This window comes from Jaculus jaculus, chromosome 8 (assembly GCF_020740685.1).
Source record: "Jaculus jaculus isolate mJacJac1 chromosome 8, mJacJac1.mat.Y.cur, whole genome shotgun sequence".
Classification (NCBI taxonomy): domain Eukaryota; kingdom Metazoa; phylum Chordata; class Mammalia; order Rodentia; family Dipodidae; genus Jaculus; species Jaculus jaculus.
Window position 1 is genome coordinate 121,298,629 of NC_059109.1, and position 18,362 is coordinate 121,316,990.

The window sequence follows — 18,362 nt, forward strand, 5'->3', positions numbered from 1 at the left end:
CAACTTCAGATGCACATGCCACCTGTGCATCCAGCTTATGTGGGTCCAGGGGAACTGAACCTGGGTCCTTTGATTTTGCAGGCAAGCACCTTAACCACTAGGCAATCCAGCCCTAGTTTTAGTTTCTTACTGGTTAACATGGGGAATACAATTAGCAGCTTCAAACACTCTAGTCTAACATCAATGTAGTTTCAATGTTACACAAACACTGCTGCTATTTATCTCCTTCCTTTTTAGTATTTACTGCTCTGTCCTTGTTACTTGCTCAGATTACCCTTTTCTCAATTGTAGCCCATTAACACAGACTTAATAACTTTCATGCAATCTGCCTTTTAAATTACAGAGGGAAAATAAAAGAGTTACAAATCAGTCAGTACACTGGTACTGGATTTTATATTCACTTATAGTTACCTTGCATTCTTGTTTCTTGTGGTTTCAAATTCCTGTTCAGTGTCCAGCCTAAGGGTTCCTGTTAGCAACTCCTAATAGGTCAATCTACTGGTAATGAACTCCTTCTGATTCTGTTCATTGGTAGTTGCCTTCATTTCTCTTTCACTCTTTTTTTTTGTTGTTGTTTGTTTTTTTTTTTTTTTGTTTTTCGAGGCAGGGTCTCACTCTGGTCCAGGCTGACCTGGAATTAACTCTGTCATCTCAGGGTGGCCTTGAACTCACGATCCTCCTACCTCTGCCTCCCGAGTGCTGGGATTAAAGGCGTGCGCCACCACGCCCAGCTCTCTTTCACTCTTAAAGGACAGTTTTTTCAGATACAGAAATACTGGTTGATGCTTTCCCCCCTTTCAGGACTTTAGACATGTTCTTCCACTGCTTTCATAGTTTTATGAGAAATCAACTATTAACCTTGCTGAGGACCCCATATATGTGATACACTGCATTTCTCCTGCTCCAATGCTAACTTCTTCGGTATGTATGTTCATGTTTTCCATCAAATTTGGGGAATTTCTTTAAATATTCCTTTTGCCCATTTCTCTCTCCTTCTGGGATTCCTAAAATGTACATATTCCTCTTTAATTATATCCCACTGTTCTCTCAGGCTTGTTCATTTTCCTTCACTCTATTTTCTTTCTTTTCCTTTGGATATTTTGATCATCTTATGTTTGTTTAACTATGTTGATAAATTGATAAATTGTTCATTTCAGTGACTGTGATTTTTCGCTCTAGAGTGTATCTGGTCACCTGTTATGTCCACCTCTTTAACTGCTGTTGCCATTTTGTTCACACAGCTTTCCTGATTCCCTCTGATTCTCTTCCATGGTTTCCTTCACCTCACCGAACATCTTTAAGACAAACTGATTCAACATCTTTAGCTAATGATTCCAATGTCTAGACTTCCTTAAGGATGCTATTTGTCAATTTTTTATTGTTTCTGTGAATGGAATACTTTCTTATTTTTGTATGTTTTATAACATTTTATTAAGAACTGGACCTTCTGAATACTATGTGTGGTAACTCAAAATTTAATTTTATTAGCCTCCAGCATTGGCAATTTTTATTTGTTGAAGACTGGAGCCATCTGTTTGTGACTTTTCCAAGCTCTTTTGTAAAGTATGTATTTCTTGTGGTGGGGAGTCACTAAAGTTTATGTTCTGTTGTTTTTGTGGTAACCTGTGATCTTTTTAAGTATCTGGTTTGCCAAAGGGGGGGGATTTATTTTTATTTTTATTTTTTGGTAAACGGCCCTGCTTCTTCAAGTGCCCTATGACTGGAAAGTTGCTTCAGTCCACGGGATGGGAACAATGGTCTGCCTCTTTGTCAGCCCATAAGAAATCAGATGCCTTCATTGCAACCCAAACACAAAATCTAACTTTTGGTAGAAAAGTCATTGTTGTCCACCCTGGCAAAAACAAGTCATGCCAGGAACCTGGGCCAGTTACTACGGGTGCCTGCTGTAGGGATCTGGGAGGGGAATGCTGCTGTGTGAAACACAGAAATTTACGACATGTAAGCCTCTTCAAGCTGTCCTTTGGATACTGGAAATATTCAGCTAGATGCTGTGTGCAGTTCCAGAAACAGCTGCTTTAGGTGACTCACCCCCGTAGCTGTATGGCTCAAGGCTCTGTTCCTAGTGCTCCAGTTTTGCCATCTTCCCATAGGATCGTGCTCTTCAGGTGACAACAGTTAATCATCCTCACCCTGGCCTACTGAAACCACAGGAAGCACAGAGCTTGGCACAGCACAACGCATGCAGACCAGCTTAGGCAAAGCCCTCCAGGAGGAGAGACCAGCTCTGCACTGACAGGGCCAAAGAACCCCGAAGAAAGCTCCTGCTGCTGCTCTCACTCCAGGCGCCCGCAGCCATTTGAGAAGTCAGTGAGGATGTGGTCAGAGGGCCCTACATGCTCACACTCCTCACTGCTGACCAGCGGCCTGCCCTGCACCAGGCATCTCTTTCTCTTTGCTTTGCAAAGCTGTTTCTACTTGTGGGGGGAGATGAGAATAGGCTTTCTGTAAATGCTAAACAAATGGAAAACATGGCAACCTCCCAAATTCACATACACACAGAAATCTCCTTTTCCTTAAATAAGTGAAGGAACAATAGTATAACTATGTTTCAAAAATGTATTGAGATGAATTTAAAATATTCAATGAAATAGGAATTCTATGCTTTCTAGAAGTCTAAGTAGAAAACTGGGATGGAGGAATTAGTTTGCCAGGCCAATACAATAATATTCAGCCACTGTATGCAAACAGTAAAACACCATCCAGGAAATACTATGGGACTGCTGAGGGCACACTACCATGCTGGGCTTTAGGGATGAAGTACCATGTAACAGGGCCCCATACTGAAGTAATTAACACTGAAGACTCTGGGCCCAACTTCCACACTGTCCAATCCCACAGACATTTCCTGGGTGTCTCCTGCACCTCTCCACCAGGGTCGAGCCAGCTGGCGAGGCTGCCATTTTGGAGACCCTAGTCCTTTAGCTTCTCCAACACTCTTCCTCCGTGGCTCTCTCTTGAGCTTCCAGCTGCCCTGTGATGGAGCCTTTGCTAAGGAGACCAATACAAAGGAACAAGGAAGGAAGGAAGAGGCCACAAACTAGTGATCAAGAACCTAGAACATCTGAGCCAGGTGTGGTGGTGCACACCTTTAATCCCAGCATTCAGGAGGCAGAGGTAGAAGGATTGCTGTGAGTTCAAGGCCACTCTGAGACTACATAGTGAATTTCCAGGGTCAGCCTGGGCTGGAGTGAGACCCTACCTCCAAAAACCGAAAAAAAAAAAAGAACCTAGAACATCTGGATTGGGGAGATGGCTCAGTGGCTAAAGATGTGTTGCTTTCAGTCTGCCGGCCTGGGTTCTATTCCCCTGTACCCATGTAAAGCCAGATGCACAAAGTGGTGCTTGTATCTGGAGTTTGTCTGTAGTGCTAAGACTCTGGCATACCTATTCTCATTCATTCTCTCTCCCTCTCTCCTTGCAAATAACATCCATATATACACACATCCTAGAAAATCACTACCTGAAGATGTGATCTGTCTGTGTCATAATCCGGATTTAAATTTATCTCCTGAGAACTACAATACCACAATCCCGAGCAAGTGAGAAGTTAAATTCAAGCCTTGGGGGTTCTATGTATGTCCAAGATGAAAAGTGATTTTCCATTATAATAGTTTTTCTGCATTAGTATAAGCAGTAGAAACATAAGACAGTATTTTGTGTACAGGCTCTTAGTTGTGTTAAATTTCCTCTGCTATCCTACTGCTATTATCTCCCCCTCCCCTGTGACTAGAACTTACACGATATGTTAGCCTATCCTTGCATTGCTAAGAAATGGCTAGAAAAGCCTGAATCCCTTTACGTTCATGTTCTTTCCCTTGCATGGGTTTAAAAACAAAAACATGAACCAAGAAAAGTCCACTATTCAGCCATTTATCATCATGTTAAGACCCACAGCTTCTGCATCTGTGCGTCCCGAGGCAGACACGCAGTCAGTCTGTTCTAGGCAGCCTTTCAGAGAGCGGATGTGAACTTGTGCAATAAATCCAAGGCCCCCCTATGAAAGCATCCTGCCCTTACCCACAGAAGAAGGCCATGGCTCCCACAAATTCCTTACCGAGTTGACGTCCAAGCTGAGGAACTGAAGTGTCCAAGGGCTCTGAGCTGGCCTCAGGGGCACTCGGCTCCCATGATTCACTGTTCTCAGATACCTCCGAATAGGTGTCACCTAGACCTTTGTGAACTGCCAGAGGCTCACTAGCACCAGGTCCCTGGTCCTCACTACTTGTATCTGCCATGGCCCGCGTTTCTTCACCCATTTTCTCAGCAAACCACTGCTTAACTTGCTGGGAGCTCATCTGGGTCTTGTCGCAGAGGTTCTGCAGGTCCTCCTCATACAGCATCTTGTGTGTCAGGTAATAGTCCTGCAGCAGCTCCCGGTTGCCAGGGGCAATGATCAGGAGACCTGGTGGGAAGTTACCTCTCTTATAGTCTTCGTACCACTTGAGCTGGCCATTCTTCAAGGCATATCTGCTATCTCCAAACCAGCGTACCACCTCTGGCCGGGGCAGCCCCGTTTGAGCCATGATGGAGTCATAGTCCTGGGTGCTTGGCCACTGTGTCTGGACAAAGAGCTGGCGCAACAAGTGCCGTTGCTGGGCTGTCTTTTTGTAGCTCACTTTGCCTGGGGGCTGCTCTGCCACCTTGTTCAAGCCATCACCCTCAGGCTCATAGACACCTAACCCCGGGAGCTCACTCTTGCCACTGGCTTCAGTGACCCGCAGGTTCTTGAGGTTGATTTTGATCGGACTGACCTTGCGCTCTGCCAAGGTCTGGCCAAGAAGCATGTCTGGGGAGCCATTGTCACCAAGAACCCTCAGCTCACTAGCAAACTCTTGTTCTCCACCCTCCTCCTCGGCAGCTTCCTCCTCCTCCTGAGGCGCGTGCTCGTCTGCCTTCTTGGTCTCCTCAGCACTGACTTTCTTCCGTCTCTCTGAAAACCAGCTATCAATTTCTCTGCGAGTCATCTTCGTTTCACTTCTCAGGCGGTCCAGTTCCTCATCAAGGGGCAGTGGGTTTTGTGCAAAGCTGCTCTCTAGAGCTCGCAGCTGCTCTGGGGCTCGCTCCTTGTACTTGGTTGGTGTGAAGTCTGGAGTCTGGTGCCAGGACTGTCGTTTGGTGGCAGGATGGCTTGCCAGTGAGGCTGTTGTCGGGGAACAGGTTACCTCTGGAGCCTTGGCTGACACAGAGAAGGGCAAGTCTGGCCCAGAGTCCGTGAGGATAGAGCTGTGATCTCCAGGCATCATGGCCCTGGAGCCCTTCAGGTTCCGGCAGTGGTATCTCCGATCACTGAACCACTTTCGCACCTCTCTGGTACTGAGGCCTGTCACTTTGGTAAGGTGCTCAACTTCACTCTGCCCAGGGAACTGGTTCCGACAGAAGCTCCCTTTCAGAGCTGACAGCTGTTCATGAGACTTCTTGTTTTTGTAGATGCTTGCATCAAGGAAGGCTTGGGAAGTTATGCTAGGACATGCTGTGAGGAGTGACTGAGCTGCATTGACCACCTTCACAGCTGAGGCTGCATTTGAACACACGGTGTTGATGGGTGCTGCACTTGGCTTGGGAACACATGTAGCTGTCAGCGGGAGAGATGAGCTTGATGCTTGTAACCCATTGGCCATCAGTGGTTGAGTGACCAGGAGTCCCCCTGCTGTCCCCTCTGGCTGTCCTACAACGTGGCCTGGGAGAGTGGCCTGGATAAGATGCTGTACATTGCTAGTGCTGGCAACCAGGGGGGTGTTGAGAACTGTGATTGTGGGCTGAGGCACAGACTGGATGACTGTATTAAACATCTTTTTCCGAGCATCCTCAATCTCCTCAGGGGACCAGCTGATTCCCTGCTTCAGCCTCTGGGCTGTGAACCAGATCTTGAGCTGCTCTTCTGGATACTTGGTCACCACAGTCAAGTAGCAGAGCTCGGCTTTGGTTGGGTAGGGGAATTTGTGGAAGGAGTTCTTTAGAAAGCTATTGGAGTCCATGGCTGCATTGTATGTTGGGATGCTGCTCAGGGGAATCATGACTTTGGGAAGAGCCTTGGATGTGGGCAAAGGCTGGTGGGTGTGGTGCTGGGCATGAGCCGAGGGCTGTTGTTGGAGGGAGAGGAACTGTGCTATACCAGCTGGCAGAACTGGCACTGTTCCTATTAGGGGCCCGTTGGCAGAGTGGGGGGTCTTTGTGGAGCTAGCGGATGCCTGGCTGACTGAAGCTGCCCCATTGATGAAAGTGTGGTCCTCCTCTTTCCCTTCGGCCTCACCCACAGGCTGGCTGGGAATGTTCTCCTTAAGCATGTGGATTTTTTTGGCTTCAGCTTTGCCTTTCATTATCTTCATGATTGGAGTCTTAGTAATGATGATTTCAGCCTGTCCATCAGTCCCCTCAGTGCTGGGCTCGCCTGCTAGGTCAGGAGTGCTCGTACTCTCTGGGACATTCTGCTCCACAACTACATGATTGTCTGGCTTGGTCACATTCCATACAAAGCTGGCTTCCCCTGAGTGACACTTGGCATTGTGCAGGGAAAGCCCCTCAGGGGTTTTTGCCAGGAAACTGCACCCTGTGCATATAAAATTTGGGTCTTTATTAAAATCTGTGTGCTCTGAGTTCATATGTCCTACAAACTGGGTCATGTCCTGGGATCTGAAATCACAGTCTTTACAGGAATATAAATAGCCATCCAAAGTGCTCCGATGCCCATTAGCCAGAGCTGAGCCATCAGTGCTGCTAGGGTTCTGGGCTGTCTCACTGCTGGCCACAGGTACCTCTGGGGGAAGGGCCTGGGGTGGACCTTCAGGCAAGGCTTCCTTCGGCTGAGCCTCCGCCCCAGCCCCCTGCATCACCGCGGTCTTCACTGGGATCATGCAGGGGGTGGTGGACTTCCTCTTGCTGGCCATGGCAACAGTTGCTCTGGGTGATGAGCAGATGCAAGCTTGCCCCAGCCGGGGCTTTACAGAACAAGTCCAGCTACTCCATGGAGCCCGAGAAGAGCTTCGAAGGCAGCTTTATCAGTTATTTGCAGAAAGCAGGTTTTTCCCTATAAAACCTGAGGAGGAAGAGAAAAATGTAAGATTTCTTAAGCTTTGAATCCTGTTTCTCAGATCCCCAGACACATTCCTCTAGTCACCCTCTGTCTTGTGGGTCTTTTCACAACAAGCTCACAGCTTCTTGGCTGTGAGTAGTGAGGCACAAGCGCCTCAGTATACTTCTGAAGAATAACTTGGGGATGTTCCAACACCATGTAATAAACTTAAATGATACCGTTTTGTATTTGTTTCTTTTATCCTCCTATATTCTTGCATTAAGTAACTCAGCTTGCAAAAAAAAAAAAAAAAAAAAAAAAAAAAAAAAAAACACCCTTTTTGGACCTACAAATTAATTCTGACCATGTTAGAGTGAGAACAAAAGATCCAATGTCATTCTTGTTTAAATATTTGGGCCAACGAGGGTATTTCTTTTCATAGCTTCCCACATATGAGAACACGATGACGCCTCTGTCTCTTCCAAGCCAGGCCCAGAGACTAAGTTAGTTGTTATGTGTGGGAGGCTGGAAGACTTGCTGCTGTAATGCAAGAGCCAAAGGAAGGGTAGGACTCTTTACAGTGTGCTTTTCCAGGCATTAAATGGCCTGGATACCCATGACCTTGCAGTGCCTGATACTGCCTACATAAAACCCTCATAATAGGAGGAAAAGATATTGACATCAAAATAAAAGAGAGAGTATTTGAGAGGGGGAAGGAATATGATGGAGAATGGAGGTGCAAAGGGGAAACTGAGGAGGGAGGGAATTATCATGGTTTATTGTCTATAATTATGGAAGGTGTCCATAAAAAAATTTTAAACTAAAAAAAATAAATAAAAACAAGAAAATAGAATTTAGGGCTGGAGAGATTGTTCAATGGTTAACGCACTTTCCTGCAAAGCCTAACAATCCAAGTTCAATTCCTCAGTACCCATGTAAAACTAGACCACGAAGTGGTGCATGATCTGGAGTTTACCTGTAGTGGCTTGAGGCTCTGGCATGCACAAACTTTTTTTCTGTATTACTCTGTTTGCAAATAAATATTTTAAAAGAAAAATAGAATTTATATAGGAATTACATGTATATGTGGTATGTTTAAATGTCCATATGTGTGTAATATTTGTACATAAACTATGTCTTACAAGCACAGTAAAAAAGACATTTGGGTGATCTGGAAACATAAACAGAATGAGATTCTAGTATACATTAATATATATTGCTTTATATTTTATGAAGCTTAAATTATACAGACATATGTAGACTATGTAGACTCGGGGTGGCCTTGAACTCAGTAATGAAACATTTGACTACAGATGTCCCCCATAGACTTATGTGCTCTGGATGTCTGGTCCTTAGCAGGTAGCAATTTGGGAGGTGGAGGCTTGCTGGAGGTGGTGTGTCACTGGGGTTAGAGCCTTGCTGGAGGTGGTGTGTCACTGGGGTTAGAACCTTGCTGGAGGTGGTGTGTCACTGGGGTTAGAACCTTGCTGGAGGTGGTGTGTCACTGGGGTTAGAGCCTTGCTGGAGGTGGTGTGTCACTGGGGTTAGAACCTTGCTGGAGGTGGTGTGTCACTGGGGTTAGAGCCTTGCTGGAGGTGGTGTGTCACTGGGGTTAGAGCCTTGCTGGAGGTGGTGTGTCACTGGGGTTAGAACCTTGCTGGAGGTGGTGTGTCACTGGGGTTAGAACCCTGCTGGAGGTGGTGTGTCACTGGGGTTAGAGCCTTGCTGGAGGTGGTGTGTCACTGGGGTTAGAACCTTGCTGGAGGTGGTGTGTCACTGGGGTTAGAACCTTGCTGGAGGTGATGTGTCACTGGGGATGGAGCTTTACTGGAGGAGGCGTCATTGAGGGTGAAGCCTTGATGGAGGAAGTGTGTAACTAGGGGAGGACCTTGATGTTTATTATCCCAACTTGCCAGTGCTAGTCATATCTCACTCTCTTGCTGCTGTTTTCCACCTGCTGCAGCAAAGGTGATGTTCAGCCTCTGCTTGTGCCATACTTTCTCCTGTCATCATGGAGCTTCCCCTTGAGACTGTAAGCCAAAATAGACCCTTTCCTTCCAAAATAAACCCTTTCCTTCCATCAGCTACTTTTGGTCAGGTGCTTTCCCTGCAACGCAAAGTTAACTGCAACACCTAGTTGAGAGAAACTGAATCACTGAGCTTTAAGTTCAGCAAGAGAGCTTGTGTGAAAAGAAGAAGGTGAAGAATGGCTGAAGAAAACCTGACATGGACCTCTAGACTCCATATACACACTCATGCAGATGTTCATGTGTGCACATACACTAATAAAAAAAGGTAAGAATGGGCTGGAGGGATGGCTTAGTGATTAAGGCGTTTGCTTACGAAGCCTAAAGAACCTATGTTCAACTCTACAGGTCCCACATAAGCATGCAATGTTGCACATGTGCACAAGGTGGCACATGCATCTGGAGTTCAACTGCAGTGGCTATAAGCCCTAGTGCACCAATTTTCTCTCTCTCTCTCCCCCATAAAAAAGAAAAAGAAAAAAGGGCTGGGCGTGGTGGCTCACACCTTTAATCCTAGCACTCAGAAGGCAGAGGTAGGAGGATCGTCATGAATTCGAGGCCACTCATAATGAATTCCAGATCAGCCTGGGCTAGAGTGAGATTCTACCTCGAAACACCCCCCCCCCCGCAAAAAAAAGAAGAAAGAGAAAAAGGTAAGACTACTAAAAAAACTAATATAGAAACAGAGCTATTAGTTTTTTTATTTATGTATTTATTTGCAAGCAGGGAGAGACAGACAGACAGACACACAGAAAATGGGCATATCAGAGCCTCCAGCCATTGCAAATAAACTCCAGGTGCATGTGCCATTTTGTGCATCTGGCTTTATGTGGGTACTGGGGAATTGAACCCCAGTTGTTAGGCTTTGCAGGCAAGCACCTTAAGCACTGAGCAATCTCTCCACCACCACAGCTATTCATCTTTATGATAAGAAGAAATACAAGAACAATTACATACTTAAGATGTTGCTGTTATAGCTTTTGTTGAAGTGTTCAAAATGCAAGCTAAAGTTATTCATCATTCCTTATATTTCAATGATTTCTGACCTCTGACATAGAAATGTAATAAAAATACCTGTCACTGCCTGGTGTGGTGGCGCATACCTTTAATCCCAGCATTCAGGAGGCAGAGGCAGGAGAGTTGCTGTGAGTTCAAGGCCACCCCGAGACTACATAGTGAATTCCAGGTCAGCCTAAGCTAGAGTGAGACCCTACCTTGAAAAACCAAAAAAAAAAAAAAGTTCCTACATTTATAATCTATTAATGGTGATTTTGTAGATTAAGAATGGTAAAAAGGAAACTTTCACAAGGGCACAAAAAATTCTGCTTAGAATGTTAGAGTAAGTGCTATGTTTATTTGCAAATGAGTTATGTCTTAGTTGGATCCTGGTTCTAATACACCAAGAGCAAAAGGCCTTTTTTGAAAGCAATCAAAGATGCATAAGTGTACGCTGGCATTATGGTTTGTTACCATGAATGTGCACTAACATTTAGTTTATTACCATGTTAAGAACAAACACTCGGGCTGGAGAGATGGCTTAGCGGTTAAATGCTTGCCTGTGAAGCCTAAGGACCCCGGTTCGAGGCTCAATTCCCCAGGACCCACGTTAGACAGATGCACAAGGGGGCACACGTGTCTGGAGTTCATTTGCAGTAGCTGGAAGCCCTGGCGTGCCCATTCTCTCTCTCTCTATCTGGCTCTTTCTCTCTCTGTCTGTCACTCTCAAATAAATAAATAAAAATGAACAAAAAAATAATAAAAAAAGAACAAACAATCAAAACTTCATGGTTCTAAGAGGGCTCAGCCGGGAGATTCTTCTTCTCCTGATGGGACATGCTACACTTGGAATGTCCAAGATGGCTTCTCCACTCGTCTGCTGACACCTGGCTAGAAAGTTAGGACAGAACTCATTCTTCTGTTCACATGGCAAGTTTGGTCTTCTACCACACAGCAGTCAGAGTACTCAGACTTCTTCGTGATGATGACACCCATGAGAGGAAGCTGCCAGTCATCTTCAGGGATAGACCTCAAATGGTAGTGTCACTTGGGGCACATTCTGCTGATCAAAACAAATTCCAAGGCAAGTCCTAACTAAAGAAGCAGGAAAACTGACTACCTCATGGGAGAAGTTAAATGGGCACAGAAGGAGCAGAGTCAATGACAGCATTTTGTGGTGCCCAACTAGCGCCATAAGGAGGTGTCACGCATGCACACAAGGGCGCACACATCTGGAGTTCGTTTGCAGTGGCTGAAGGCTCTGGCATGCCTATGCTCCTCTCCCTTTCCCTCTCTCCCTCAAATAAAATAAAATAAGTAATTACTTCTGGGCTGGGAGATAGCTCAGTGGTTAAATGTTCTTACTTGCAAAGCCTGCTGGCCTAGGTTCAGTTCTCTAGTACCTATGTGAAACCAGATGCATGAAGTAGTTCTTGTGTGGTGGCAGGAGGCCCTGGAGTGTCCGTACCACCTCTGCTCAAAAACAATAAATGAGGAGGAGGACACTTAATAGGTTGATATTGTATATATGTAAGTACAATGATTGTGATGGGGAGGTAATATGATGGAGAATGGAATTTCAAAGGGGAAAGTGTGGGGGTGGGGAGGGAGGGAATTACCATGGGATTTTTTTTATAATGATGGAAAATGTTAATAAAAATTTAAAAATTAAAAAAAAAAATAATAATAATAAATGAACAAACAAACATCTTTAAATGAATTACTGCTAACATTTTTATGTGTATCAGCAACATTTCAGTTATATTACAAACAAAAATCCCAACTGGTTACCATGATATACACAAGTATTTATGGACAGAACAATTCATGGTATGCCATTTACTAGAGGGGGAAACACATACCAAAACAAGATGGGGAGTGGATGGAAATAGAATTAATTTAACCAGTCTTTCATGACTTCTATGTATAGTTCATATTTTAAAAAGTAAAAAAAACTCAGACTTAAAAAGAAAGCTTGCATGAAATTTAACTTTATATTTCTATGAAGTGTGTTGTTTTGAATCTCTTTCCTTTCTTGGAACACACAGACTTTGACCATGACAATAAGATACTATTGCCCATGCCACCACTGTCCAAGCCAACTCTAAGTAAATGGGCTAACTGTGAGGGTTCCATGACCAAGTGAGAAACTAAACTCATCCCTATTCCATCCCTATTCACCCGAAGTGAATCTGCTCTGTAAAGCACTCTGGAATCACCCTTAGCCGCCCCAGGAGTTAACGAGAAACAGGGGAGGTGACATGGCTCATCATGTAGCAGATCCTCCACAGAGGCCAGATGCTCCTGACTCTAAATCGCACACTTACTTTAGATGCCATTCACCTGAGTACCACTAAGCCAGAGACCTATTCCCTCCACTTCTACATTTCCTTTTTCCAGATGGTTCAAAGATTTTATGTGCTGAACTGTTTCAGTGCTGCTTTTTCCTCTTTTGTCTTTTTCTATTTTTCCTTTTATAAATTTAAAAGGCATGTCAATACTATAATTCTTCATATTTTCACACTGTCAGAAAAGAGTGCATTTTTATTTTTACATCTAAATAGAGAACTTTGCCCACAGTGGGGCTGAGGGATTAAACTAAGGTTAATCAGTAGCACTCTAACAATAAGAACACAGAGGAGACCATCCTTTAGGAATGTGTGTGGGCAGGGGCTTGGCACCACAGTAGATCTGCTGGCGAGAAGAGTTAGATTTTTGCTGAAAACTAAGACAAGGGCCTACAGAGCATTCAAGTCTATTTCCAATCTAAATCCTCAAGTGGTAAAGCAACATCAAGTGCAGCACTGGTTTAGTCTTGCTCTCAGAATACTTTAAGGGTCCCAATACTTTCTGCATTTAGTAATCACCATTCAACTAAAGTCTCAGGGCTAGAAGCTTGTTTTCTTCTCTTAAACAGTTCTTGTTCTGTCAAATCACCAACAGAAATAGCTTTCCCCAGTCAGATGTTATCCCCTCTAAAGTGAACACTAACTTACTCTTTTTCGAGTTCAGAAAGGTAACTGTGACATAAACCCAGGGGCATCAGGAGCAGAGGCCCTTTACAGACAGCCCGTTTCAATGCTCACGGCTGCATGGCAGGATGACTGCCAGGAGAGACTAGTCTGTACTGCAGCACCCCAGAGACGGGGAGCTCAGAACCCACATGAGGAGAGAGACTAGTCTGTACTGCAGCACCCCAGAGACGGGGAGCTCAGAACCCACATGAGAGAGACTTCAGGAATGAATGCTGAGGTGTGCACACATACAAGATTGCCTTCCATCTCTGGATTCAAGAAGCCAATGATTTGTTGTGGTTATTAAGCTACTTACCAGTACTCTGAGACCAGTTCTCTGTCTGGACACACTGGGTTTCCCTGCCTACCTGAAGTTGGATTATAACTAATAAAATGTGAGAAAATGTGTCACCTATAGGGAAAATTAGGAAAAAGCATGTGCTGTCTTCCTCTTACCTCTCTTGCCTGCCAGTGGCACTACTCTAGACAGTCACTACTGTGTTCAACTGGGTCCTCAGAGAAGAGCAAGTGGCTGGGCATATAGCTCAGTGGAAGAGCACTTGCCTCACATGTGTAAGGCCCTGGGTTCAATCCCTAGCACTGGGAAAAAAAAAAAAAACTCTTCCCCACACAAAACAACAGTTGATCCATCATGTAAAGATAGTATGAGCAAGAAATAAGTTCTCTTGATCTGAGCCACTGAGATTTTTGGAGTTACTTGTTATGACAGCTCATCCTGATCAATACACACAATCTAAAGGAAGCCAGACAAATATCAATGAAAATCAAATAAGCTGTGTGTTGTGGGCACATGCTCAGGTTCAGCAGAGGTGTAGATAGACTTGTCATCTACTTAAGCCTTTGAGAAAGACAGGCAAAGACTGACAGAGGTCATGCTTGAATGATGAGTAGACACTGCCAAGTGGATAAGCTGGGGGAAAGGTGTGCTGCACAAAGGGTATGCTATGCAAAGCCAGAGGAAAAGGAACGTGCTGTGCTGGAGAGCTACAAGTCATTCAGTTTTGCTGGCATGTAAAGTATGGGTGTGGTGGGCTTATTGTGTAACTAGTGGGCATGAAGCGTCCAGGAGTATCACATGCACAGGCACCTTCTAAAACCGTATCTAAGTATACTGTCACCCTTTGCAGCTCGTAGCCCTTACATTTCCATTTCCATCTTAGGAGGGGCCCCTCTTGGTGCTCAGGCTCCTCTACAGCTGGACCTCTGCTGACAAGGTGGAGGGAAGAGAGGATTCCTGAGGTGCATGCTTCTCTCACACTCTCCTCAGCATGCCAAAGCCCTGCTCGGCTACAGTCCTCATCAGAGTGACACCTAAGTTTAAATCTATTTCTCAGATATGATTGAAGTATATTGTCACTTTCCTTATTGCTTATTGTGTCATACTCAATACTTCATAAATGTTGCTGCCCAAATGATGCCAGATTATCTATAATGAGTGCCAAGAAAAGTATGGACTAATGATCTTAGATTTAATTCACTAGTGCCACAACACAATACCTGTTTGTTTACATTTAGGCCTGACAAGATTGGAGAATGAGCAGGGTAGAGAGAGGATAGGCAGTTAATTTATTTTAGCAAAAGATTACTAATTGCATAGTTTGTGCCAGCCACTGCCCCAGGTGCTACAATATGAGAGTAATAAATAAAAAATAAATAAAATTTTAAAAAGAAGACAAAAATCTCTGGCTTCCCCAAACTGGTGTTCTAGTTTGGGAGGGACAGAAAGTTAGGGACTCAGGAGTGACAGGGCTAGTGCAGCAATGGAGACACTGGAAGCAGGAGAGCTGTGGTGGCTGGGGAGAGGGGAGGCTGCGATTTCATGCACGGCCATCAGGGAGCCCTCGTTGAGAATGGAAGGGCAGAGCACAGATTTGAACAAGCAGAAGTGAGCCATCTGCATGGGGGAAGCATACTCCAGGCAGAAGCACCAACAGACGGCCATGTGCTTGGCAGGCTCAAGGTCCAGTACAAAGGCCGGCAGGGTTGCTGGCTGCAGTGGAGAAACAAGGCCAAGGCAGCAAGGGGCTAGGGACCATGTAGAAACAGCATGATGGTTTCAGTTTGGTTACTCTGAGACAGGCAGTGTCAGAGGACTTTGAGCACAGTGTTGACATAATCCTGCAAGGCTCTGCAGGCTGTGTTAAGAACAGACTGAAGGAAAAGGCAGTGGAGGCATAGGGACATAGTCAGGAGACTATGGCAGCAGTCCAGGCAGGAGATAACCATGGCTGGGATCAGAATGGTAGCAATGGAGATACGATTCTGGATATACTTTGGAAGTAGATGGCATGAATCAAGGGTAACTGAGACTTTTTTGCCTAAGCAACCATGAAGATGGCATTACCATCAGCCACAATGGGGTTGGACCTATAAGCTTCATGCAGAAAGCAGGAAAAAAAATCACATTCCTGAGAATGGAGGTCCTTTTCTAAGGGAAACACTATATTGAATATATATGAATTTGGTCACAAGTATTTCAGGGAAATAATGGGTCAGACTACTAATGAGCAAGAAGACTGTGAAATGCCTCTGTTTCTAATGAAGACTCTACTCTTTGCCAAAATCTAGAGAAACTGCAGAAAGCAGGGTGAGGTTTAAGGGACCCAGAGAGGGGGACTGGGAGCAAACCTAGGATAGCTGTAAGAGGTAAGTAAGTGGTGAGAACTTGTACCTGTGGAAACGTGAGGCAACTCCTTTCCAAGTAAATGTGTTACTTTAAAATGTACTTGCATTCTAAATTTTGTACAAAATTACAAAAGTAATTCACTTTATTAAATTGAAAACCAAAACATTTAAAAACAATATAAGTGCTTTGCTTTGGATATGGTTTCACTTCTGAAATTACATTTGTTTTGTTTTCATTGAAAATTTCCAGTGTAAGCCAGATAGTTACAGTCTAGAAAGCTTGCACGACTCTCAAGAACATTCATTTAGGATGACTTTTCTGGCTCAGCCTGTGGCTATAATGCCCCCCCTCTTCCAGGCTTAACACACTGACAACTTTCTCTGACAGCCTTGCTACAAAAGTCCAGCCAGACCATACATATACCATGGAGTATGAGAAATACAAAATGACTCTGTTCATGGGAAAGCATAAAATATGTAATAATATGGTCACCTGATAAGACTGCAAAAATACACTCTCATCCTGTGCTTGCAGGAGTAAAAACTGGTTAAGACTGAAAACAGCATCTAACAAAATTGCAAATGCTCCTTTCTCTTTGATTCAGTCATCCTGTCTTTAGCGTTGTAGCTGTGATATACTTGTGCATATATGAAGTAACACACAAGGCAACCCACGATCAGCATTTGGATAGCAAAGGACGGGAGATGATCTAGCCACTCACCAATGAGATACTTCTAGATGGTGGAATAATATGTCCTTGTGAAAGAGAACAAGGGAGCACTTTCTTTATTGCTATGAGCTAACCTTCAAGAGCTATCCTGAGGGGTTTTTGTTGTTATTGTTGTTGTTTTGTTTTAAAGATCTGGGCATGGTGGCACATGCATTTAATCCCAGCACTCTGGAGGCAGAGGTGGGAAGATTGCTGTGAGTTTGAGGACAGACTAAGACTACATAGTGAATTCCAAGTCAGCCTGGGCTAGAGCAAGACCCTACCTTGAAAAACCAAAATAGAGCAGATGAAAAGCTATGTGCCTAGGATACATGAAAATCCAGTCACAGTGTTTGCTCCTGGAATGAAGAAAGAAGAAGGTGAAACCCAAAGAAGCTTTTCCCCATAAGCCCTCCAAAATTCGAAAGAGTATGAAAGTGCTATGAACATTAGGATTTGAAGAAATGCTAAAACTGAAAAGTGTTAGCGCATTTCCAAAGTACGTGAGCGTGCGAGCTGCTTGCTACAAGTGACAAGCCTGCACTCACACAGCTACGAGTCAGGGCTGAGGTCTTTTCAGAGTGACAGGGGAAGACAAGGAAGCATCTCTATGCTTCAAACTTCACATCACAGTTACCTACGTGTGCAGGTGCACATGTTTACACATGCATGTAGAGACCAGAAGTCAAGTTCTGGTGTCTTAATTATGCTTCACCTGCTTTAAGGCAAGGTGTATGGTTGAACCTAGAGCCGATTTGGCTATAGGCAAGCTAACCAGTAACCAGAGAACTCCCTGGCTCTGCTTCCCTAGCATTGAGACTACAGGCTTGGGCTATCTCTGGCTTTTACATGGGTTCTGGGGAGCTGAACTCACATCCTCAGTGCACAGCAAGCACTTTACCAGTTGAGCCAGCTCCCCAGACCCAAGCAGATTTGGGGTAACCCCTGCCGTGTGACACATGACCCTTCACCTACAAGGAATACAGCACTGAAGAGGACATATACTCAATCACCCCAGGTTCAAGTCACACTTCTAAGTTAACTTACAAACACTGAATAAGGAAGAGTAGAACAACATATAACAGCTCAACCTTGTTCCCAATTAAGACACCACACAACAGCCCGTTACCTAGTCTCCATCTGAGCACCGACAAGGCCGAGGAGCTTCTTATGACTATTACAGCTTACTACAAAATTCTTTTCTCCATTGATCCTGGCTCCCAGGTTTAAGAGCTGCCTTTTAAGCAAGGAATAAGTCAACTGTTTTACTGCATGATCGGTAGCCCTTCTCTCTATCTACCTTGTCACTCACTTGAAGATCACCATTCCATCCTTTAGGAATTGCCTCTGCAGTGTAAGCATCCTGAATTCATCCCCCATTCTCCCTGGTGATCAAAGAACACATCCTGTCACTGAGTTGTATCCTCAGTCCTCTGAACACATTCACAGTTGTTCACAGAGCCGACAGGAAATTTGTGAACTGCTAAGAAGTATTCAGGACTTAGCTTGCTGCTTGGCACACAGTGAACACTGAACATACCAGTTACTGCAGGCTCCTACCTTCACTCAGGGGCTGGAACTGGAGCACAAGGATTAGATGTTAACTAAAGTACATCAACGATTTCATCCAGCCCATTTCCCCTCCTTTTTCAGTCAAGGAAGAAAAACAAAACTACCATAAACATTTTTATGTGTGTAGTTCGGTAGTGTTAAGAATATTTATATTGTTAACCAACCGCTCTATGATTGGACTGGAGACCTGCTCTAGGAATTCCTGCCTGGTACTGACAAGCTGGTCAAAAGCCTTTGGTGGGAGGCGGGGGGCGGGGGCGGGGGTTGGTGGGAGGGGGAGCTACTACTGTTATTTGGCAAAACAGATATACCAAACCGCCCAAAGAAGCTTCTCTTTTCAGAGGGGGATGACCACTAGGGAAGACTC

General features: G+C 44.7%; 1 protein-coding gene across 1 annotated transcript in view; it reads right to left on the reverse strand.

Moving 5' to 3' along the window:
- Nucleotides 1-18,362, reverse strand: part of Zhx3 (zinc fingers and homeoboxes 3) — a 143,444-nt gene that overhangs the window by 11,464 nt on the left and 113,618 nt on the right. The window contains exon 3 of the mRNA XM_045155710.1: nt 4,076-7,054. Within this exon, the coding sequence (XP_045011645.1) occupies nt 4,076-6,905 (2,830 nt within the window). The 5' untranslated portion in view covers nt 6,906-7,054. The remainder of the gene's footprint in view (nt 1-4,075; nt 7,055-18,362) is intronic.